General features: G+C 38.2%; 1 protein-coding gene across 5 annotated transcripts in view; it reads left to right on the top strand.

Moving 5' to 3' along the window:
- Nucleotides 1-24,476, top strand: part of atosa (atos homolog A) — a 73,243-nt gene that overhangs the window by 29,788 nt on the left and 18,979 nt on the right. For all 5 annotated transcript variants that reach the window (XR_013549286.1, XM_078427531.1, XM_078427528.1 and 2 more), the window contains 5 exons: nucleotides 7,479-7,663; nucleotides 7,889-8,094; nucleotides 10,955-11,080; nucleotides 11,959-13,552; nucleotides 20,261-20,389. Coding sequence is in view for 4 of the 5 variants with exons in the window: in XM_078427528.1 (XP_078283654.1) it covers nucleotides 7,479-7,663; nucleotides 7,889-8,094; nucleotides 10,955-11,080; nucleotides 11,959-13,552; nucleotides 20,261-20,389 (2,240 nt within the window). In the remaining variant the exon portion in view is untranslated. The remainder of the gene's footprint in view (nucleotides 1-7,478; nucleotides 7,664-7,888; nucleotides 8,095-10,954; nucleotides 11,081-11,958; nucleotides 13,553-20,260; nucleotides 20,390-24,476) is intronic.

The raw sequence follows: 24,476 nt of genomic DNA on the forward strand, positions 1-24,476 counted from the left end.
GCTTTCTCCCACAGCATTCCCCCCAGATACCTATCACTCTGTTTCTCTCCCCTCCCCATATGTATACCATCTGCTCATCACTTGTATACTCCTCCCATTGGAATCACCTGCCACCCCACTGCTCATCCCTTTCCACTCTTGGTCACATCTGCCACCATACCTCTTTATTCAATTCCACTGTTCAATTTCCTTTTCCATCTGATTCCAGAATCTGCAGACTTCTGTTCTCTACTTATCACATCCCAAGCTCTGCTGCTATCTACACCCTTCCCTTCTCACCTGGCTCTTCTCTGCCAATCAATCCCTCCTCATCTGTTTCCACCTATTTGCTGGCTCTTGCTTCCCCACTTCCGCCTCGATACCCTTTCCTTAATACTTCCTCACTCCTTTTCAGTCCAAATGAATGGTCTCAACCTGAAACCAACTATCCACTTCATTCCACAGATGCTGTCTGATCCACTGAGTTCTTCCAGGATTGCTCCATTTTTTGGCACCAGATTCCTGTATCTGTAATCTCATACCTCTGAACAAATGCATAACATCCACACAACTGTGATGTGCATTGGTGTACTGATGACTCCTGCTTTCCTTTCTACCCCATTTATTTTTTAATTTTCTGTCCCATATCTCTCAACTAAATTTAAAAAATAATGATATTTACTCAATCAGATCTGTTGGTATAAATGAGGAAGCACATGTAACAGTTTTGCCAGAGTCACTGGTGATCCACAGACTTTGTGTATAGCCAGCTGGATGTAGATGAATTGGACTTCAGTCTTCACTGCTAATGCTGAGTTAGCAGATTCTTGATTAGCCTTAGAAGTCATGTGTCGGAGTCTTTTCTGCTTAGTTCATCTAACCACTGCAACTTGAATTCTGAGTTTGGTGTGGTGGAAGAAAAGATAGCATTGTCATACTAAGCCTGAATGTAGTGGTTGCCATGATAAAACATGAAAATAAAATGCAGACTGACACAGACTTACTGATGAACAGAATAGTTGTGTAAAGCAGTAATTATCCATGAGTATGCTAACGTGCTCCATAGAGGGAGGCCAGATTAAATACACAAGGTTCTGTTGGAGCTAAATGCCGCTTGTATTTCAGCTAAAATTAAATCAGAATCATGTCATTTAAAAGACTCTCAGAATCAAACCCCAGAGAATAAATTAAATAATTTATTCTCGTAGGTACAAGCATCTCTGTGCCAATCAGTTATAATGAAACTGATACCACTGCATATTCACCAGCGCAGTTTTAATTATGGATGTGTATATATATCAGGATGACACCATGTGTGCACAGTGTACAATGCAGTAACAAATGGGGTTAACCCTAGTTGTCTTCACACATTGTTTTGTAGCCAGCAAGATGGTGTAGACAGGATTACCGATTGTCATGAACTCCAACACTGTACTATTAAACATTCTCTTCACAAAGAAGCTCATGCTGAAGTAAAGTGGATAATGGACTTTGTTTCTGTTCTTAACATGGTAAGCCATGAGTGCACTTTCATTAAAGAAAATCTTTTGAAATTTGTTTTTTTTTAAAGCTATGTTATTTGGCATCTCGATTTATGCACTATTTTCTTGGACTTGAATGATGTGCATCATGGAGTCAATTCAAATTATTCTGATTTGGAAGTAAACAAATTAATTGCTATGGTACACACTTATTGAATGTGGCATTCTACAATTAAGCTTGATAAACAATTAATGAGTATTTATGAACATATCAAGAAAACGAGTCAAATGTTATGCATTAATTCAAGTTGGTGACATTCAGTCTGCAATTACAACAACTTGAACCTTTTCTCACCACTCTCAAGCAAATGAGATTTGATCCATCGGGACAGGCAGCATCTCTGGAGAGTAGGAATGGGTTATGTTTTGGATCCAGACCCTTCTTCCTTCGATATTCTTTCTCCAGCATTTTGTGTCTATCTTTGTTTTAAACCAGCATCTGCAGTTCCTTCCTAATCTATTCATTGTGGAAGTCACACAACTTCTTCCAGATCAAGAATTATCTCTTGATTTTCAATGGCTACATTTACTTCCACCATCCAACAAAACCAGAGTTGTGAACATAACAATGTAGGAACAGGAATAAGTGATTTAGCCCATTTAGCCTTTTCCCACAGGCCAGTGAAATCATGATTAATCTAGCTTCACGTACCTGCCTTTGCCCATATTTTTTTCATTTTTAAAAAACTAAAGTCTATCATAGATTTTAAATTAACTATCGCCATAGCATTAAATTCAATTTACAGGTTACATTTTAACTTCGACCACTCTTTGTCTTGAAAGACTGGTTCAAATTTTTAGGCATATCTCCAGTTTTTGAACTCTCAACCAATGGAAATTATTTCTTCCAAACACTCGTGTCTCTCCTTGATATCTTGAAAGCAATCCTATCACATCCTTGTCCATAGATCCCTGAGCCTTTCTGGATGTTAGTGCTTCTAGGTTTGTCATGGAATATATGGTCCTCTAACCTATTTGGGTCCAAAGTAAATATTTCTTAAATTTGTATTTCACGGAAGTATATTTTCCAGATTCTCGCAAGTCATTTGATCTTTTTTATCATTATGCTTTTCTTTTATTTACACTAATAATACAGCCAGGAGAACAGGTTGAGCTGAAGATGTATCTGCAATCAGAATTGGTCTAACTGTATGAAAGTTTGGTATGTCTGACCCGGTATTGCAAGATTTTCCTCTATTTAGATGACCAAACTATAATGGAACTTGTCTGCCTAATTGAGTTTGATTGGGAGCCAAGGCTAAGTTCTGAACTCCAAGTACCAGAATAGGGCTTCAAAAAACTAATGTGACTATTGCAGCACACTATAGCCAGTGTTCTTTACATCAAGTTGATATTATTTATTCATTGTTATGTAATGTTTTTTAAATTATTATGTGTATAAAATCTGGGGGGAATAGATAGGGTGATTGCTGTGTTTTACCCAGAGAAGGGGAATCAAGAACAAGAGAACATAAGTTTCAGGTGAGTGGAGAAAGATATTATAGGAACCTGAGGGGCAACTTTTTCACATGGAGGGTGATGGGTATACAGAACGAGCTGCCAAAAGAAGTAGTTGAAGCAGGTACTGCAACATTTAAAAGACATTTGGACAGGTACGTGGATATGAAAGGTTTAGAGAGATGTGGGTGGATGGGACGAGTGTAGATGGGGTATCTTGGTCAGAATGGGCAAGTTGGATTGAAGGGTCTATTTCATGCTGTATGGCTCTTTGACAGTATGTGGCGAATCGAGAAGAAAAATATTACTTCTAATCTCATTCTTTTTGGCCTGTTGGGTAATCATGACATAACCATTACCAGGTAGAGAAGCCTTTATTAATATTTTTGCATTTTGACGTAAATCTGAAAGGGAGGTAAAGAAGATGCTGTAAGCACTAGAACTCGGACATCAAGTAACCATTATATAGCAAATGTAATTATTTTTCATGTGAAAATATGTTACTTTTTTGGGGGAACAAATAGAATTCTAGAACTGTATCTACTGGGTTTTAAGGTCACCAGATCATTCTCAAAGCCCATTCCTTTTGAGCTTTTCCTTTCCATCATCCTCTAGAACCTTTACGTGACTCTTGAGATTCAGATTTCTCACTTCTCTGTCATTGGCCATGCACCATCTACTTTAAATGAACTCGATTAACACAAAGCTGTTGTTTCTATAAAGTTTGTAGAGATCTATGATACCATTGTGAACACTACTGACAACTCAATGCTTTCATTTGGGTGGAGTGCTTGAATACACATTGTTTTGGAGCAAGACATTTGTTGCAGTAAGGTTTACCTGAGGCCATATGGTATCCGGTTCTCTGCCAATAAAAGAGTATTTAAAAGAACTGTGTGAATTTAACTAATGTGTTCAGTGTGGAATTGTAACTGGGTAAATTATTTTGAAATTTAAACTTTGGGCATGTTATTAGATACTATCCGGTTAATGTTAAATAATGTTAAAAACAGCAGTGACATACAGGGCGTGTTGTATTTGTGACTAAACATTCCCAGCTGTTTAGGTTCACAATTACATCAGTATATAGGATGGAGCTAGCTGGCTTATGCTTTGTTTTGAAGAAACCCATCCAACATTCATTTTGTTTTTCAAGAGCCAGCTTTTTCCTCTGCTCCCAAGATTTTCACTGAGCTAAACCAGTAGTTTTCACATGTCTTCTGTATTTTCTTATGGAATAAAATGGAGAAATGTTTTGAATATTTGCTTTCTTTTGCTGGTTATTGTTCTGTTACATTATCTTGAAATCATTCCAAATGTATTGGGACATTAATTTTTATCCTGTTTTTCTTTCTCTCTGATTTTGTATTTGAAACTGGAACAAACATTTCAAGTTATGTTCAAAATTATTAGCGGCTTCCACAAGTGGTAACTACTATTCTGAACTACTTTAAAATAAACCATTTGTTTAGCAGCATTTTTTCCCCCACTCCCTCAAAAGTACATCTCATTCATTATTTGCTATCTTAGCTACATTTTGTTTTTAAAAAGCAAGCATTGTCTACAATTGAATAGTAATTACTTGAACATCTTGCACACTATCCTAACAAAGAATAAATCATTGGTAGACACAAAATGCTGGAGTAACTTTTGATTTAAACCGGCATCTGCAGTTCTTTCCTACTCAATATGAAATCATTAATTTCTTTGATTCATTTAAACAGGATTCCTCTCAATTTTTAGAATACTTGTAAGATGTAAGATATTCCCCCACAAGTAAATAATATGTAAACAGTAGAAGAACTTTATATTAATTATTTTATAAAGCACACTCTGCTTCATTTCTGTGAAGAGGGCACAGAAAAAGGCATAAGTCTACACGGCTAAGAGGCGTTATCCTAGCCAACTATGTTTTAGTTAAATGATATCAGGATGTTTGTTGTGTTCAGTCTATGTTATTATGCAAAGACAAGTTGTATTGATTGAAATAAATGGAATCCATCATAACCGTGTCAGTCAACATGAAATAAAGCAACTTAACTATTTGAATCAAACCATGTATCATCAAGTGATTGGTCTGCCTTCGAAGAAATCTAGAGGTAAAAGAAGCATCATCGCTATTGTACTGCCCTTTGATTATTTTAATGGATAAAGTATTAGCCATCACCTGTCAATATACAGTATGGTATTCTGATTATCAAACAGGACTAATTGATGCTGCCAAAGCACATTTGATATTGATCATAGCCAAGCCACATTTGTAAGATGGAGAAATGAAAGGGGAGGAGAACTCTGAAGGACCCTGACCCGAAATAGCACCTGTACATTTTCTCCAGAGATGCCGCTTGACCTGCTGAGTTACTCCAGCACGTTGTCTTTTTTTTTGCTACATTTGTAATAAATGTTTACAGTGAACTGCGTGCGGAACACAGGCTTTAATCTGAATGGTGAGATCTTCCGAATATTAAGAAATTATGATCCCAAACGGTTCATTATGGATCAGATTGAGATTTCCGTACCCTTCCAAGATGAATGCTGGCTTAATTTTTGTATGCAAGAATGATTTCAAATATTTTGACATGAGCAAGAAATAATATTGCATTACTCCTCCCCTCCGACATACATCGTCACTTATCTTTCTCAATTACCCAACCCATAATTTGTCTGCTGGCAACTAAACGTTTAATGCTCTGACCACTCATTGGCAACTTTGCCCTAGAAATTAACTTGATGCCTTTTGCGGGATGTTTTATTTTGTGGAAAGCTGAAATAACTTTTTGTCTTGCTTACAATAGGGCAAGTATAGTTTGGAATCTGAAGAGTAGCGCTCGAACCCACCATCTTCTCATGAGCAAAGATGCTACCACAAGCCATGCCTAATATCCATTAGCAGGTGGTTTTGTAAGGAACCGAGGCAAATTACAAAGGGCAATGGGATATCACAATTGTTAGATTCTGCAGATAATAAACAATTGGAAAACAGATTCAATACATCCATTTATCACCATTTTGATCGTTCAGAAGCTAATGGGTAGAAGCTGGGATGAATTAATTCTGGGTTTTCAGAAGTGGAAGGCACTTGACATAATTGACCAAGTGACTGGGAAATTGAAGCTTCAAAGAAAATTCATCAGATCAGGCAGCATCCGTGGAGGCAATGTACAAGTGATGTTTCGGGTCGGGACCCTTCCTCCTTCTCCCCCTCCTCATGGACCCCCGTTGGCCTTCTACCCTCTCTTTTTGTACCTAGTTGTTGGTGTGAAGTCTGAAGAAAGATCGTGACTTGAAATGGCATCTGTCCATTTCCTACACAAATGCTGCCTGACCTGCTGAGTTCTTCCAGCACGTCATTTGCTCCAGATTCTTAAGCATTGTGATTTGACATTTAAGATTGGGGGGAAAAAATCATCTGGAGAATCCAGTATATCTGTCATGTAAATAAAGTGTATTTAAAAGATTCCGGTAAATGCTGGAGAATTTTCACACGCATATAGAGATCATATAATATCTTGTCATAATTAAATATAACTGCCAAGACAAATTATGGTCTGAACTTCAGGAGATGCTATTGACAATGTAATTTGGATTATCCAAAAGTGATAGCATAAATATTTAGGTAGACTATGCTCATTTTAGTACTACTAATGGAAATTGCTGGACACCTCATGGAATTATTCCTGAATTACATTTCCTATTGTATTCTTTACAAATTGAACTGGAAATGACACTTCCATATGCACATTTGTTCATATTTTGTACATTTTAATGATTACAATGATGTTCTGAAATATTTACCTTGCTCAATATATCATTGTGGCTGCAGAATAAAATGTTGCTGTGGTTTTGTTGGCATTGCAGAATTTACAGTAAAACCCAGAAAGGGCTCCGCAACATGTACAATGACAGCTGCAGTTATAATCACTGTGAAGTGCTGAATTTTAATTCCTGCTGCTAATTATTGGCTAGGTTTGGTATCAGCTGGTAACAAAGGATCGACTGTATATTCATCGTGAATCCTTCCCTATGTATGATGGGATGTGGACGTTATTACATATAACGAGGAAACAAGGGCTTTTATACCTGATCGTGTTCACATCTTTCAATGTCTACTGAGGGGAGTCTGTAAATGCCACCTGAAGTGAAACGTAATGAAGGAATACATTCGGAAACTTGTATTTTGTGATTTAAAAGAGCCCCGGTAAATTGTTTGGCTATTTTAATTGTCCCACAAACAGCTGGCATGAACACAAATAATCCTTGTCAGTTTCTTGCATATCTTTTGTCTTGTGCCAATTGTTCATGATTACCCATGATTACGGGTGGAGAGTTTTTGTTTACTGAGCTTTGTGAACTTGCAGAACTGCCATCTACAACATTTAGCGTTCTTTAGTATTTTGAGCAGCTTCTTGTAACAATTCGTATGCATTGAAACTGAAAGCTAATAAAAAGGATTAATAGAGATCCTGTGCATTAAGCAGACTCTATGTTTGTTCTTTACAGATACTATAGATGAGTACTTCGAATATGACGCAGAGGAGTTTTTGTCTTCTCTGACCTTGCTGATCACAGAGGGTCGGACACCAGAATGCTCGGTGAAAGGTCGTACAGAAGGGTTTCACTGCCCTCCAGCACAGCTTGGACAGTCCTTGAGTACAAAGCACGAATGCACTGAAAAAGTGCCGCAGGTATATTCATAACTAAAGTTCTCGCCATATATTGAAATTTAAGAGTTGTTTATTGTCATATGTACTGAAAGGGAACAATGAAATGTCCTATTTTTCCCGAAACTTTTCTTTCAAATAAACATCATATCTACCGGCACAAAATTATAAGATTTAATTGGTTCTAGAAAATGTTGTTCAGATATTTTTCTAATAATTTTCTTTTCCTTTGCACCTGTGTTTTGACAGTGTTATCAGGCCAGAAGAACCAGATCTCAGGTTTTGGTTCTGTGGAGGAATAACATTTCCATCATGGTTGAGGTGATGCTGCTTCCTGACTGTTGCTATAGTGATGCAGATGGGCCATCCACCGAGGGAAGTGATATAAACGACCCTGCTATCAAACAGGATGCTTTACTGCTAGAAAGGTGGTCTTTACAGCCACTGCCCAAACAGTAAGTCTTTGTTCTTCACTGTAATGAAATACTAAAAAAAAATAACAAAAAAATTTTTTTCCCTCCTTTTGTCTTGTATAAAGAATGAATAATGCCATACAGTTGAAACAAAGAATATAAATACAGAAACCATTGTCTGAGACTGAGAATTAGCTTACAGGCCATGTATTTTGTTGGAATTTGTTCAGGCACAGCACACCACGGCTGTTGGGTTTACTCGTTTTGTTTCTCAGTAAGTAAAAGACAGCATCTTTCGTAGGTACAGTGTAGATTTCTTGGGGCAATCATTGTGATAAATTGTAAAATGATCTACACATGCTACTGAAACCACGTGACTACATTTGGTGTTTAATGCATCTTTAATAAAGTATTTCCCTGTCTTTTATAGCATGCTCGACCAAATAATTTTGAATAAATTGTGTAGCAGCCTCCTGGGTAGTTAAATTTATCGTTGTGCATCTCAATTTACAGGTGTTTACATAACTTGTAATAGTTCAAAGCCACAGTTTCCTGCACATTGGCATTAAATTGCTTTATCCTCCTGTTTAGATTCCCTGGGTTTATACATTTAGTTTTTGCATTGGGGGGAATATTTTCTCTGAGAAAAATCTCAGTTATTTTGAATAATGGATCAAGTACGCTGCAGCATTGTGATTAAAACAAAGTAAAAATTAGGAGTAAAGCAGGTTTAATATAAATTCGGGTAAATCATAAGTAAGTTTCTCTCACCTCAAGAAAGTACAAGTGCCTTTGGTGTCTTTAATTCCACAGGACACCAAGAAGGGCTACCAAGCAAAGTTTTATGTGGGCCCATAACGATCAGTTAGGGATGATGCCTAAAACCTGTGTCACATGAGGTGATTTTGATGGAGGTGGCTTCAGGGTAGAAGTGGAGGTAGGAAGGTTATTTGGGACACGTAATTGGCGGCTGTAGATACAGTTATGAGTCGAGGAGCAATTTCAATCCAAGGATGATCTCTGGAACAGAAATGCAGATGTCATTGGGGGACTTTGGGCCTGGATGAGAAGTGGCCATGGTATTGCTTAGCTAGGTGCCCTTATAAATTATCATGCAGGACAATAAGAGAAAGGGGCAATGACAGCAGAGTTTTGAAAGACCTTGAGAACAGTCAGTGAGGAAACTGTCAGGTATATATTAGAATTACCAAGTCTTCTGGTTAATGAATGCATAGTTGAAGAGTTATGGTGGTAGAGCAGCTGCTGGAGGGTTCTGTAGCAGATTAAATGGAAATGGGACCTGAAGGCATGAAATGTGTATCTTGTAGCTAAATACGACATCAATGTTGTAAATGGTATGTTTTAGCCTCTAGTTGATGTCTTGGAGAAGGCTGGAGATTGTGGCTTGGGAATAAAGTTTCATGTGGTTGATCAAAGTTAGAGTTGGTTGCACTAACTAATAGATAGTGATAGAGATAGTGGGATGGAACTGAGTTTTGTCAGCACTCATGTGAAAACCATTTTGTTTTTGGATGATGTTGCTGAGAGTAGATGAGAAATAGTAGGAGATGAAAGATGAATTCAATTAAACATAGACAAAGAAAATAGGTGCAGGAGGAGGCCATTTGGCCCTTCGAGCCAGCACCGCCATTCATTGTGATCATGGCTGATCATCCGCAATCAGTAACCCGTGCCTGCCTTCTCCCCATACCCCTTGATTCCGCTAACCCCTCGAGCTCTATCCAGCTCCCTTTTAAATTCATCAATTAACTGATGATTGCACAGATTACACAACTGATTGTACACATCACCCCATTTGCAACTCCTTAGCAAATGAACTAGTTTATGCTTGCACTTGGCAAGGTCTGGACAATAGTTGGGCACAGTTAACAAATGGCAAGTAATATTTCTATTGTAAAAGTGCCAGGAGTGACTATACCTAACAATGAATAATCTAATCACCTACCTTTTTGATATTTAATGGCATTACCTTCACTTAGTCCCCCATCATCAACATCGACCTGAATCTGAACTGGAGTAGGCACATGAATACTGTGGCCACAAGAGCAGATCAGAGCCTGGGAATCTTGTGTAGGGTGACATCAAAACACCTCAAAGCCTTTCCACGTACTACAAGGCATTAGTCAGAAGTGCGATGGAACACACTCTCATATGGATGAGTGCAGCCCCCAATAAATGTGAAAAACTTCAACACTGTCTTAAGACATAGCAGACCATGTTGTAATAGTATTGTGAACAAAAGTGCAACTTTTGGAAAGTGATTGTTGAGTACTATGGTTTCAGCTTGGGGAGAATGGGTTTTGCCTTCCTTTGGAGATGCAGGGGATGTGCGCGCATTTGGAGTTACTAAAAAGGATGGGACAAGAGCTTCATTATTAAACTAACTCAGTGAGAAAATTTGATAGCTTTAGATCAATGGGTGCATTTGTTGATGAATGGAGGAAGAGATCCCTTTTTAAAAAATGGTGCCAATAATTCAATGTTAGAAGGAAACTGAAATAGTCGTCACTCATTGCAATCCACGTTTAATGATATTTTCTGTTCATAGGGATCCTCACTTCATTTAGGTCAATCGGTGGAGATGCTCCAGTTTCTCATTGCATGATTTCATATCTATGAAGCACATCTACTTTCTTTTTAAAAAATCATGAAATCATTGACACATTGGGCATTAAAAGCGTTCTTAACTTAATCACTCTTGTTTGAGAAAGACGGGCAAGAGTTACCATTCCCTTCACTTCCCCAGTCAAGTATTTCTCATTGTCCAATGACTGGATTAGATTTTGAGAGTGTTTCACTAGTGTCTATGTTTAACAGATGCCTAGTTTTAATAATGCTTTGTACTAACTATATTATTAATATTTCTCTTTTTAATCTGAAGGACTGGAGATCGTTTTATTGAAGAGAAAAGCATTCTGCAGGCTGTCCGTTCTTATGTCTTCTTTTCTCAGCTGAGTGCTTGGCTGAGTGTGTCACAAGGTGTTGTTCCACGCAATATTCTCTACCGGTGAGTGATATCTGGAATTATTATTATTATAATTTTAAAATTATGATTTTGAATAACTTAAAATAAAGTTGATTATGCCTTCCTATGAATGTAATCCAGAAATAGTTTTTTTTTTTAAACACAAACAAATTTAATGCCTATGTTCATAATGGCATATATTTAATCTGGTCTATTTTAAGGGTAGGGGAATCAAGGACCAGAGGATATAAGTTTAAGGTGAGAGAGGAATGATTTAATAGGAACCTGAAGAGGCAACATTTTCACTCAGAAATAGGTGGGTGCATGGAATGAGCTGCCTCAGGAGGTAGTTAAGGCAGATTTGAAAGCATCACTTAATGGTCCCATTTGAAAGACCCTTGGCCGGGTACTTGGGTAAGAAAGGTTTAGGAGGATATATGGGCCAAATACGGGCAAATGGGACTAGCTTAGATGGGGCAAATTGGTTCGCATGGACGTTGAGTTGAAAGGCCCGTTTCCATGTATATGACACTCTGACTAAAATATGGAAACAAGGGAATACTGCTGCAGCCTGTAAGGCTAAAGCAAGTAAGAATGTCATTGATTTGGCCCCAATGCACATGACAAATAAACTCGTGCCTCTGTATTTAAGGAATGATCATTTTCAGTGTTTAAGGTGAATAGGGTAAATGAGAAAGAAACTACTTTCTTTACTGGATGAGGCCAAAACCTGGCACTAACATCAAGGTTATGTGCTAATGCCAGAAACATATCTCTATATATAGCAAGCGGGAATCAGGAATACAAATACACAAAACTGTAATCGCCAAGTTAATTGAAAGTTTGAAAAATTGCATAATACAATGTTCTAATGTTTTTGTTTGTGACATCTTAAATTTTTTATTTTTTTTAATATTTAGAATAAGTGCAACAGATGAAGACATGTTGCTAAATTTTACTCAGCCTCCAGTTGAACATGTCTTTCCAGTTCCTAATATTTCACACAGCCTGGCTTTGCGAGTGAGCGTTCTGTCCTTGCCAAGGCAGCCAAGTTACCCGCTGTTAACATGCAGTATTCACACCAACTTCAGTTTCTTTGGGAAAAGTATGCCCAGTCAAGAGAAGGATGCTTATCAACATACCAATGTAAAAGAGCAAGAGTACAGCAACACACCAGGAATCCAACAGAGGTATAACAAACAGGCTTTCACAGCTATTCGAAACCATGAATTGTTGCCAACAAGTTCCATAAACGTAAGAAAATGCCCTTCTCCTGAAATCTTGGAAACAAGCAAAATGGGACCATTAAGTGATGCTGACAAAATACCTGAAATCAGAAGTTCACAAACTAAGACTCAGCCTTGTAATTGGACAAACACTGCTGAAATAACTAAAGTCCATCGTTGTGAAACCCATTCAGTCAAAACATTAAAGTCATTTTCTGCGACAGATTCCAATCAAACCAGCAGTTCAGCTTCCCAGATTTCTTCAGGTGAGATGAACCCTCTGATAGGAAGCTTGCTTCAGGAAAGGGAAGAAGTGATTGCACGGATTGCCCAACAACTGAGTTACTGTGATCAAAACCCTCCATCTGTTTCTGGAAGCCATTTTAATACAGTACAAGAGTCAAGTTCGAGTGCAAAGCGACTGCCGAGCTCTTTTGAAGAGGAAAGCCCAAGTACAAGGAAAGAGACTCTATGTAGTTCTGCCACCCAGACTGGAAGCATTTTATTGGAAAATAACAGAAAAAAGAGCAGAACTCCTTCTCAAGATATTCCACTCTTGTTATGTAGAAAGGCTAAACTTGACAATGATAAAAAAACTTCCCCTAAGCCACAGACACAAAGAAAATTATCTCCCGCAGATTCCTTTCCTGAAACAATTGGCAAATCTGAAACAAAACATACTGCTGAAAGAACTGTAAGTAAGCATGGTAAATCAGAACTATCACAAGTCAATTACATCGGCAAAATGAGCTGGAAATGCGCAGTATCTGGCAACAGTGTAATTGACAGACAATCTAAAGTCGAGTCATCATGTTCTGGTTCCTTTCATAAGAACACTGTGAACTCTACAGATAATTCTGAATTAAAACAACATACCCCTCCCATACATCATGATCCTTCAGAAATTAATACAAATACATTTGATAGAGACAAATCAGACTGTTCCTATACCATTGACTTGGACTCAGGCACTCGTAGTGAAACTGGTGTCAACAATGTAAAAAATAAGCCCGTTAGTAGAGAATGCCCAAGTACCTGGCATTCAGACTGTGTAGACTGCAGCAAGTTTGGGTCTAAAAATGAATGGAATAAATTGGATATTTCCAGCGATGGCCATTCTGGTACAATAAAAACAAATGAAACTGTCAGTTTTAAGAAGGGAGACCAAGAAAATATTGACGTGAAGAAACAGAGCCGTGATTCATCGCACTGCTTACGTAATTCAACGATGCCAAGAAGACTTATTGGAGACTGCAGAGAAAGACCTGGAGAATCTCAAATGCAAACTGTAAGGAAGCTTTACTTTTTCCAACATCGGTAGTTATATTTATTGGCCGCAAATGAAAGCAGTTTAATTTGACTTTGCATGAAAGCTGTTAACATCAGGATTATAGAGTTATAATAAGGTTCATTATTGATGATACAAGTCTGCATAGAACAAATATAGGAGGCTGCATCTTCAGCTCAAATAAAGTTAATGGGAACATCATTCTGTACTTTGGGCAAAATTTCAATGTTTTAAAAAAAATGTAATGTTCAATCCGATATTAGATGATTGAGGTATTCGTGAATGAGTGAGATGATTAGGTATGAGATTGTTGTTCCCCAGCAATCATTCAATAATTTTAGGTTGCTTGAGAGCTAAATTCATAGCCTCGGAAAATGTAATGGGATAGTGATGCACAATTAACTGCTGGCCATTTTCTGCTTGAAGAAAGCAAAACAACAATATGCTGTCCAGTTATTCTCATGATTGCAACATCCAGTCACCTCAGAAAGGGGAGGGGTACATTGTCAGTCTGACCTGGGAAACATTGAAGCATGGCACTGTGCAGGAGGGAACCGTGCCCAGTGTTTGATGACGGAAGTGGCTTGTTAAAGACCAGGCCAAGAGGTTCTCCAGGTATTGTCTTCAATGTGATGAGACGGCACAGTGGTGCAGCGGTAGAGTCGCTACCTTACAGCTCTAGAGACCTGGGTCCAAACCTGATTATGGATGCCATCTGTGCGGAGATTACATATGAATTCTGCTGCAAATGAATTGACGTGAAGACTTTAATCCAGGCAATAGAAGATGGCTGGAGGATTTGGTAGTATAAATGCAGCTTGGTAGAACAGCCGAATACATATTCAGTATTTGCAGCAGTATTTTGCCTTTACATATTGAAGGAGTTCAATTAATTTTGGTTCAGAATGGGCAGCAATAAAATGCACAACTCAAAAGCAAAGCAACCTTAGCAAAGAAGATTGTTCTCCCTAGCGGTCAATCCCTCAGTGGAGATAATTAAATAAAGCCACTTCTCATTGAATGGAGAGCCTCATTGATCTCCTTTACACAGGGTGCCAAGAAATCTAAATGATGTTGCAAGTCTCCCCAACACTAATCTGGACGGAGCTAGAGACAAAAATTGCTCACTGCAATCATCACCCCCACCGGGACTGCCAATGTGTTCTATGTCCTGCCCAGTCATGGATGCAGGAAGTAGCAGATCAATTCAGTTTAGTTTATTGTCATTTGTACCATGTGCAAGTGAAAAACTTTTGTTGCGTGCTATCCAGTCGGCAGAAAGACAATACATATTACAATTGAGCCATTTACAGTGTATAGATGCATGATATAAGGGAATACCATTTAGTGCAAGGTAAAACCAGTAAAGTCTGATAAAAGGCATTTCGAGGGTCACCAAAGAGGTAGATAGTAGTTCAACGTTGCTCTCTAGTTGTGGTAGTATGATTCAGTTGCCTGATAACAGCTGGGAAGAAACTGTCCCTGAATCTGGAGGTGTGCATATTCACAGATTCAAGTGAGGACACATTTCTTGGAACCCATATTGTTCTTTTGAGATTCAGATAGGAGGCTGCCCTTCTCCCCTCCTTCCACTTGCATATGCTGCTCAGTGTGCTATCTACCCAATGTATTATTGCACACATACATATTATTGCATACACATACACATCCAGGAGCAACTGTGACAATAAAAGTCAGCAAATGGTTCCTCGTTGTTTGACACACAACCTTGTGTGGAGTTTTACAACTTGAAAAAATGTTATAAAAGCACTAAACATGTGGATTCTGAGCATTCTCACAGACATACATGTTCACTGTAATCGCTTGTTTGGAGGATGTCAGGGGAATCATAGCTCAAAAAAAGCTATGCTAATTGGTATAGTTATTCAATTTTCTTGTGTTAATTTTTTAATTGTTAATTGAACCAACCTATTATTTATTTAAATATAATATTGTTACCTCATGAAAAATGTATGTATGGCACTCTCAGAAGTCTTCCTTAGGAAAGGTTACAGTGGCATGGTTGACGTTGCTTAGATATTCATCTTTTAAAAAAAGAAATAGATGCCAAATCAAAACCATCTATTTTATATTCTGGGAAACAAATGCTCCTGATAATCACATTGTCAACCCTAATTTACTTTGAAAATTTGGTGGTGAGTCACCTTGTTGACCTACTGCTATCCTAGTTGAGGTATGTCTACAGTGCTGCTAGGTACAGAGTTCCGAGATTCACACCCAGTGACAGTAAAGGAATGATTTTGTATTTTTAAATCCCCATGGTATGCCACTTGGGAAGCCTCCAGGTTATGGTGTCCCATCCCTTGTGCTCTTGGATAGCAGAAATCATAAATGTGCAAGATGCATTTAGTGACCCAAGCTGCTCCAATGTATTTTTAGATGATGGTCACTGCAACCATGATGTGCCAAGTTGTATGGAATGCAACATTAAGGTGTCGGATGGGGTATCAATCCAACTTTGTCCTGTATGGTCTTTACCCTTCCAAAGTGAGCTGCATTCCTCCAAGCAATTAGAGACTCTTCCATTGCTCTGCTGACTTGGAGAACCTTCACAAAAAGTCAAACTGCAGATGGAACTGCTTGGGTTGCTTGAGAATGTTGACAAGTTGGTGACCATTTGTTTTAAATTTCTTGAATTAAGAACATTTTCAATATAAACTGTTTATATTCTTGCAATTGTATTTTCAATACAGCTGTAGTATTGTGACACAACTAATTCAAAGTGCTATCATAATTGTCATTGTTGCTATTAAATTCCTTAAGTGTGGTTCACACAACATTTTGGGCTTGCTTGGCACATTTCGCCTGTGACATTTTAAATACAAGTGGATTGAAGAAGAGGTTAGGCATTGAGTTCTTTTAACGAAACTTTGATTCGGAAATCTCAGCTGTTTCGAATTGTACTGAAAATAATCTGAAACATCTGGACAATTCAAGCATTCGACTATTGAAGACAAAGCACGTGCAACCTGTTGACATGTGGGAGCTATCTGTCTTCTCAAGCAATTTACAAATGCACATGTACAAAATAAAAATGACCATTATCTTAAAGGATATCAGTGGTCGAGTGAAACATATTTTCTAGTGTTTGAAACACAATTAGCCAGATCTTATGGTTGCCGGTCTTTGAAGTGAGTTCCCAGGTAAATGCTGAAGCTGTGGAAGACCAGGTCCCAGGTGATCAGCAAGATCTAAAATGGCGTTGATAGCCAATAAGACTACACCAAAGTCAGGCTTAGCTGCTGCCAAGGTGGTCGACATTGAATGATTGTGAATATCTTCAAAACTTACAAAGAATGCTCATGTGTTAAATCTTTCTATTAAAAAAATAGAATTTACAACAAATCTAAATTACTGAACAAAGTTGATATGCCATTAAAAACAGTATTTTAAATAAATGTAATTAATCAAATAGAATGAAATCACTTTGCACTCACCATTCTCCTCACATCTATCTCCACCTGCTTCAAATTTAGAGGACAGATTTCCCAGGTTTCATTAAAGTGCATGAGGTTGCCATTGGCACATTGTTGAGGAAAAGGCAAGATTTGTGCCTGCACTCACATTTCCTTGTTAAGTGGTGGAAGCTGGCCATTCCAAACAAGGCTGATGGCTTTGCAAGAAAAGGCGGGCCTATTGTCAAGGACGAGTATGTCCAATCATCAAATCAGACGATGTCAAGATCAAATGCAATGATGCCCAGCAACTTGCTGATAACCATGTGGTGCATATTCTTCGACTGTGTCATTACTACATTTAGCAAACACACCCAAAGGTCTAACTGCTGAGTCCAAAGACTGGAGGAGAGTTAACCAAGAGCAGAAATAGAGGACACTACCCACTGGGAAGGGGGAAGGAACACTTTGAAGAACTTCACCCATGACTCTTTCAAAGAAACATAAAAACATAGAAAATAGGTGCAGAAGGTGGCCATTTGGCCCTTCGAGCCAGCACCGCCATTCATTGTGATCATGGCTGATCATCTACAATCAGTAACCCGTGCCTGCCCTCTCCCCATGCCCCTTGATTCCGCTAGCCCCTAGAGCTCTATCTAACTCTTTTAAATTCATCCAGTGAATTGGCCTCCACTGCCTTCTGTGGCAGAGAATTTCACAAATTCACAACTCTGGGTGAATTTTTTTCTTCTCATCTCAGTTTTAAATGGCCTCCCCTTTATTCTTAGACTGTGGTCCCTGGTTCTGGACTCCCCCAACATTGGGAAGATTTTTCCTGCATCTAGCTTGTCCAGTCCTTTCACCTTCATTCTATCTGACAACAATCCATCCCAGACTGACAAGATGCCAGCAGGCAAATGAAAAAAACATTAAAACCTTGAACAGAGAGAAACTTTAGTATCACATTTGCAACTTCATCTCTCACTTCCAGATAATGGAGGACATGCCTGGGAACCTCAAATCCCATAATTATGACCACCTCCAGGAAAGGAAACATATTCAATTGGGATTCAGTTGTAATAACAGAGGGTTCACTGTCTATTACAGGCGAGAAATAATCATTGCCTCCACTATCCTGCGGTATCAAAAGAGCTGCAATCCTGAAAGCATTGTGGATTTTACCTATTCTATTAAGTTCTTTCCATATGGAGACACAAGGGACATGATCTTCACCTTGTGTTAACTATCGGAATATATCGGAAACTGAATTAGTCACAATGTACTGTAGGAATTTATTCACAAAATGCTGGAGTAACTCAGCAGGTCAGGCAGCATCTCAGGAGAGAAGGAATGGGTGACGTTTCGGGTCGAGACCCCTCTTCAGACTGATGTCAGGGGGGCGGGACAAAGGAAGGATATAGGTGGAGACAGGAAGACAGTGGGAGATCTGGGAAGGGGGAGGGGAAGTGAGGGACAGAGGAACTATCTAAAGTTGGAGAAGTCAATGTTCATACCGCTGGGCTGCAAGCTGCCCAGGCGAAATATGAGGTGCTGTAATTGTAGGAAAATAACTGCAGATGCTGGTACAAATCGAAGGTATCACAAAATGCCGGAGTAACTCAGCAGGTCAGGCAGTCACAATGTGTGATCTTTTTAGACCTCTGAAAAGCTTTTACTTTCATCAGTTGAGATGGACTGTGGCACATCTTTGTACGATATGGTTGCCTACGAAAATCTGTCTCCATCCTGCTTCGATGGCATGACGGCACGCAAGCCTTGATGTGAACCGTCTTTAAAAGGCCCATTCTCAGAGGTGAACGCTGTTGTTGAGCAAGGCTACAACATCATCCTAACTATTTTCTCAGTCTCACTGAACTGCTGTACCTCATCTTCAGCAAGCATCCCACTGAAATAGAATGACTATAGAAAGTGGAACCGCATTGAAGTTGATCTACAAGATAAATGGGGAAACTACTAAACCTACATCATCCTCATTCTGAATCCAAAGTCCCTCCACCCTCAGTCATTGAAATGCAATACACAGTTAAAGCATATGTACTTGGATATTCAAGGGCTAAATCCCAATCATCATTGAATCTACACTATAATGAAAAGATCAGAACGGATTTCTAGTTTAAAGGGCAATTAGCAATGGAGAATAAATTATGGCATTACCAATGATGTTTCATGAATGGATTCAAAAGATCCGAATTTACCTTATTTTTTGCTTCTATTTCCCAACTGCAGATAGGAAGATTGAGGTGTAATAGGCTGTCGGGAGGGACCCCTGTATCATTGGACCGTAGCTGGGATGCAGAGAGAAAGAGAGAGGGCAATGACATCGGAAATATCAAGAGGATGGGTGGTTGATCAAAAAGGGCTAGTCAATAGGAAATGATGGCTTATGTTGGTGTCGAGAGGCAAGTAAGATGGATTCAGCGAGTGAATCAGAAGACACTGAGAAATACAAGCCTGTTGGACCCAGATGTCTTTGACTCCCATTTGTACCACTTTTCAAGTAGTCTAGAAAACTCGTCCAATTGTCCAAATAGATCAAAGTTGCCATCTGATAATCATCTATTTTTCATTCTCCCGCCACTAATTCCAGAAGTGTGGACTGAGGGTTTGGTCTGAGAAATCTTGTTGCATCCAACCCAAACTACTCAGTTTTAGTTAAAATCCACATCATACCACATCATGTCCTAGCATGAACATTCTAATTTCAGCAATTCGTAATTCCTATCCACTCTTGCAATTTTGGTTATTTTTTTTCAGCTGTTTGTTCACACGGACAAAAGACTCATTTGATCTTACTCAAGCTCACTTTATTTATAGCTTGTAAACAAAAAAGTTACTGTGAGAGTTGTAGATTCAAATAAAGAGCAATGGCATATATTACATGGTTGTAAGATCTCTGTATAAAACGCTGTCCCAATAAAGAAATTCTCAAAAATATCCTCCATCCATAATCACAGAGGGCTGTGGTGGCCAAGTTATTGGATATTTTCAAGGCAGAGATTGACAGAATCTTGATTCGTCAGGGGTTATGGGGAGAGGTAAGAAAATGGGGTTGAGAGGGAAATATAGATCAGCCATGATTGAATAGTGGAGTAGACTTGATGGGCTTAATGACCTAATTCTGCTCTTGTAATTTATAAACTTATTCTTTAACATTGAGTCCCTGGAAATATCAAAAGAGTAGTTCACCACTTCCTACATCGAGATTAACCTTTTAAAATATATTTTACTATAAAATTTGAAATTAAGATAGTAATAAACATTTTTCTTGCAGAAACTTTTTGCAAAATCGCCTCTGAGACCTTCTGGTAACTTTTGGAAGAAACAGAATCGCCGTTCGTTAGATGGGATTTCAACAAAGGTTTTTCATCCATGTACTGGATTACCCTTGCATTCAAGTCCAGTAAGTTAATAGCATTGGTAGAATTGGAAAAATATTTTTTTTTTCAGTGAGAAAATAATTTGCAACTTCTGATTGTTTATGAAAGCTTTACAACATTGCAATAGAAAATTGTTCTTAAGTTGGAAAGAGTGCAGAGAAGATTTTCAAAGCCTCTAGGGGCTGAAGTATGAGGAAAGATTGGGCTAGCAAGGAGAACAGGAGGCTGAAGGGTAATCTTTCATAGATATGAGGGGAATAGATATGGTGAATGGACTGTCTTTTTCCCAGCGTAGGGGAATCAAGAACTAGCGGCATAGGTTTAAGATGAAAGGGGGAAAATTTAAAACGAACCTAAGGGCTAACCTTTCAACACAGTGGGTGTTGGCAAAATGCCAGAGGAAGTTATTGAGGCATGTACAATAACAACATTTAAAAGACATTTGAACAAGTAACATAGATAGGAAAAGTTTGGAGGATGTTGGCCAAACTCTGGCAAATGGGACAAGTGGGTCCAAAAGACCTGTTTCCATGCCATCTGACTCTATAATTGAAATACTATATTCAGCTTGATAATATTAAAATTGTGTATTCTACAACCTGAGTCTCCCAAGGAACGTGCTTACTAGTTCATGAAAGTTCATGTGGATTTTTCTCTTTGCTTTAGTTCATAAAGGGGATTTAAAAATGTTTGAACCTTATTTCAAAGTGACACAGTTACGTGGAACAAAGCAATTTTATTACAACCACAGAAGTGAGATTTGAATAATTTAAATTCCATTGCCACCAATTACATTTATATTGAATTTGGTCAGATAGGAAAATAGCTACTTTTTTCCTTCATATACTTCAATAACTTGTTTCACAGTAGCATAATTTAACAGTGTTACTGTGTATAGCCATGGTTTTGAATATCATGAATAAATATAGTGTTTTTTTCTGGTGGATATCCTTTTCAATGTTCATCTATGCTGTCAGTGCTAACAAAATCTGATATTTATGAGTCATGCAGGTATGGTTGTTTATCAAAGTCTGGAAATTAAACTCGACATCCTCTTTATGTTTGGCAAGCAAACATGATGTAATTTTGGTTTCAAATCTTAAGATTTTTTAAATGCTCACCATTGCTGTTTTCAGCATTTTTGAGCAGGCAATTTCATGCTGGGGTACCTCAATTTCCAGTCTCCAAGAATAATTGAAATAATCTCTTTGGACAGGTGATAATTTTAATACTGAATCCAGTTAGACCTAGGTGTATGTACTTGTGATGTGCAATGGGTGAAGCAGATTACTGTGAAAGGTTTACGTAATATTCAGCTGCTTGTAAGCTTAAATAAATTAATATCCTTGATCTAATTTGAAAAAAAATAGTTGTAAGAGCTTAGATCTCCTAATACGAGTTATGTTACTGGGTCATGTGTAAATATAGAGAGCATAGAGCTTTACCTTTCACTAAAGGTGAACTACGGAAGTAATGATGGGTTCCTAGAATGCTTTCAGGGTAGGTTTGTCGAACGTAGTACTTTAATGTGAAAATGAAATAGATTTGACCTAAATTTTAATGACGGCGATGGTGAAAATAAATCCATTAAAAATCTGACAATAATAAACTATCTTAAAATAAGCAATTGACTGAAATTGACATTAAATTTGAGAGGATGAAGGAAGAGTGTTATTTGATGGGATAATAAATGAGCCAGCTCACAGTCAACTTGGCAGAAGTTAATTGTGAGAAGTTGTAAACATACAAGCGATAGCCATCCTTTTGTAAATATATGAAGAGGATTGATAAAGATGAATGTTGATGCACTAAAATAATGGCAGTTGAGACAACAAAGACAAGGCATTGTAGGTTTGCCAGTAACTTGTGTTTGTTGTGAGTAAAAATAATTGTCAAAGGGGAAAAGAATAGAACGTTATTACTCTAAGGGAACCAAAAACAAGGCCTAGAGGTGAGCTTGGAAATGCAAGGAACTGCAGATGTTGGAATCTTGGCCAAAACATACAGTGCTGGAGGAACTCAGCGTGTCAGGCAGCGTTGATGGAGGGAAATGAAGAGGCAACGTTTTGGGTCAGGATTGATAAGCTGGTCTTGGTGAGCTTACTGGGTTTCATACAAGTAAAATTGATGATAGAGAAACTACTAGGATCAAAGATACACAAGACTTTGATTTCTATCTATTAGTGTTAATTAGAGGTTAGAGATACAACATGCAAACAAATTTTAAAGTTAATCGGCCTTTGCAATTTGGTCTTTGTGTGGAGGGAGTGGATGCGAAAGTGGGATAACATAAAATTAGTGTGAATGGGTGATGGATGGTCAGCATGGATGCCCTTCGGCCCGCCGAGCCCATGCTGACCATCCATCACCCATTCACACTAATTTTATGTTAGCCCACTTTCGCATCCACTGCCTCCACACTAAGACCAAATTGCAGAGGCCAATTAACTTTAAAATTAGAATGTAAATGCTCTCATGGAATCATACAGCACGAATATAGGCCCTTCAGCCCAACATGTTCACGTCAATCATCAAGTACCCATCCATTCTAATTCCACTTTCCACTCCGGTACTTGGTAAATTAACGTGCTATGTCATGGCAATTCTGTAATTATTAAGATGTGATGAATCACGTTTTTTTCCAGAGATTGGGCTGCAGCGATAACACTTCACCATATTTATGTAAATGATTTGGATGAAGGAACAAAAGGTTATGTTTATAAATAACAAGTCACATTTACAAGTAACATGTAAATGCAAGTAGGAAGAAATATTGAATGGGTTAATAAAAACATGGCTTATAGAAATAAGTGCAGGGTGATATGAGGTTATATCCATTCTGGATCCGAGATGGAGAATTCAGTTGATGTCAATGGTGAGAGGTCAAGTGTTGCCGAGGAGCAAAAGAATTAGATGAACCATTGGCAAATAATCAGTTAAAAATAATGCAGCACAGCAAAAGATGAACAAGAAGGCTGAAGAAGGGTCCCGACCCGAAATGTTGTCTGTCCATTTCCTCCACGGATGCAGCCTGACTCTCTGAGTTCCTCCAACACTTTGTTTTTTGCTCAAGATTTCAGCATCTGCAGAATCTTGTAGGCTGATGGAATGGCTAATGGAATGTTATCCAACATCTCAAGAGTCTTGGAATATAATAATAGGGAAGAGATGTTTCAGGTGCATGGAGCTATGGTTAGCCTCGGTCGAGAGAACTCATTTTAGTTTTATGCACATATCTGGAAATATGTGACTATTATGGAGGAGTGCAGTGCAGATTCACCAGATTGGAAGCTGGACTTAAACAATTGCATTATGCGGACTGATGGAATAGATTTTATAGATTATTTAACCCAGTTGTTAAAATAGTAATGGGTTTCAGTAAAGTAGATACAGAGAAGCTGTGCGGGAAATCTAGAATACAGGAGGAATTTTTGCATTTGAGCTACCTTATATTGGATGCAACCCGAAAGCAAATTTTCACCCTGTAAATCTAGAACTCTCTCAGTCTGTCTCCCCACCCTGCAAGAGATTATAATGCTGTGTCAGTTGAAAATTCCACGTAGAGGATTGGCAGATTTGTGTTTGCTGAGGCTATTCGCAGATACAGTGATCAAAAGCAGGTGAATGGAATTGAGCTACAGATAATCCTTGATCTAATTGAATGAGAGCAGCTGAATGACCTACATCTGTATTCCTATAAAAGTACCATTGAAAGCTCTATTTCACTGTATAGGTTTCAAACTAAACGTAAATATGAACATGCTGGCCCTGCGGTTTTGCTTTCAATCGCGAGTGAACTTCATGTTTGGGACATTTTTAATGGCATCAGAAAACAGTCTTTATGTATTACAAAAAACTGAGGAAATAGAAGCACAATTAGATCACGCAGCCCTGCCATTCAATAACATCGTGGCTAATTTTCTTACCTCAACCCTGTTTTCCTGCACTAACCCCATCTTTCTTCATTTCCTTATTACCTAAAAGTCTTTTGTTGTATTACCTAAGGATTATTGTTGAACATTTTGTTTGTTACAATCATAGGTGTGGCTTAGTGTCAAAGAGTCTGTAAATCAGCATAACTTAATTGTTAATAGAATTTATCTTGTTGTA

The sequence above is a fragment of the Rhinoraja longicauda genome, chromosome 33 (assembly GCF_053455715.1).
Source record: "Rhinoraja longicauda isolate Sanriku21f chromosome 33, sRhiLon1.1, whole genome shotgun sequence".
Taxonomy (NCBI): domain Eukaryota; kingdom Metazoa; phylum Chordata; class Chondrichthyes; order Rajiformes; family Arhynchobatidae; genus Rhinoraja; species Rhinoraja longicauda.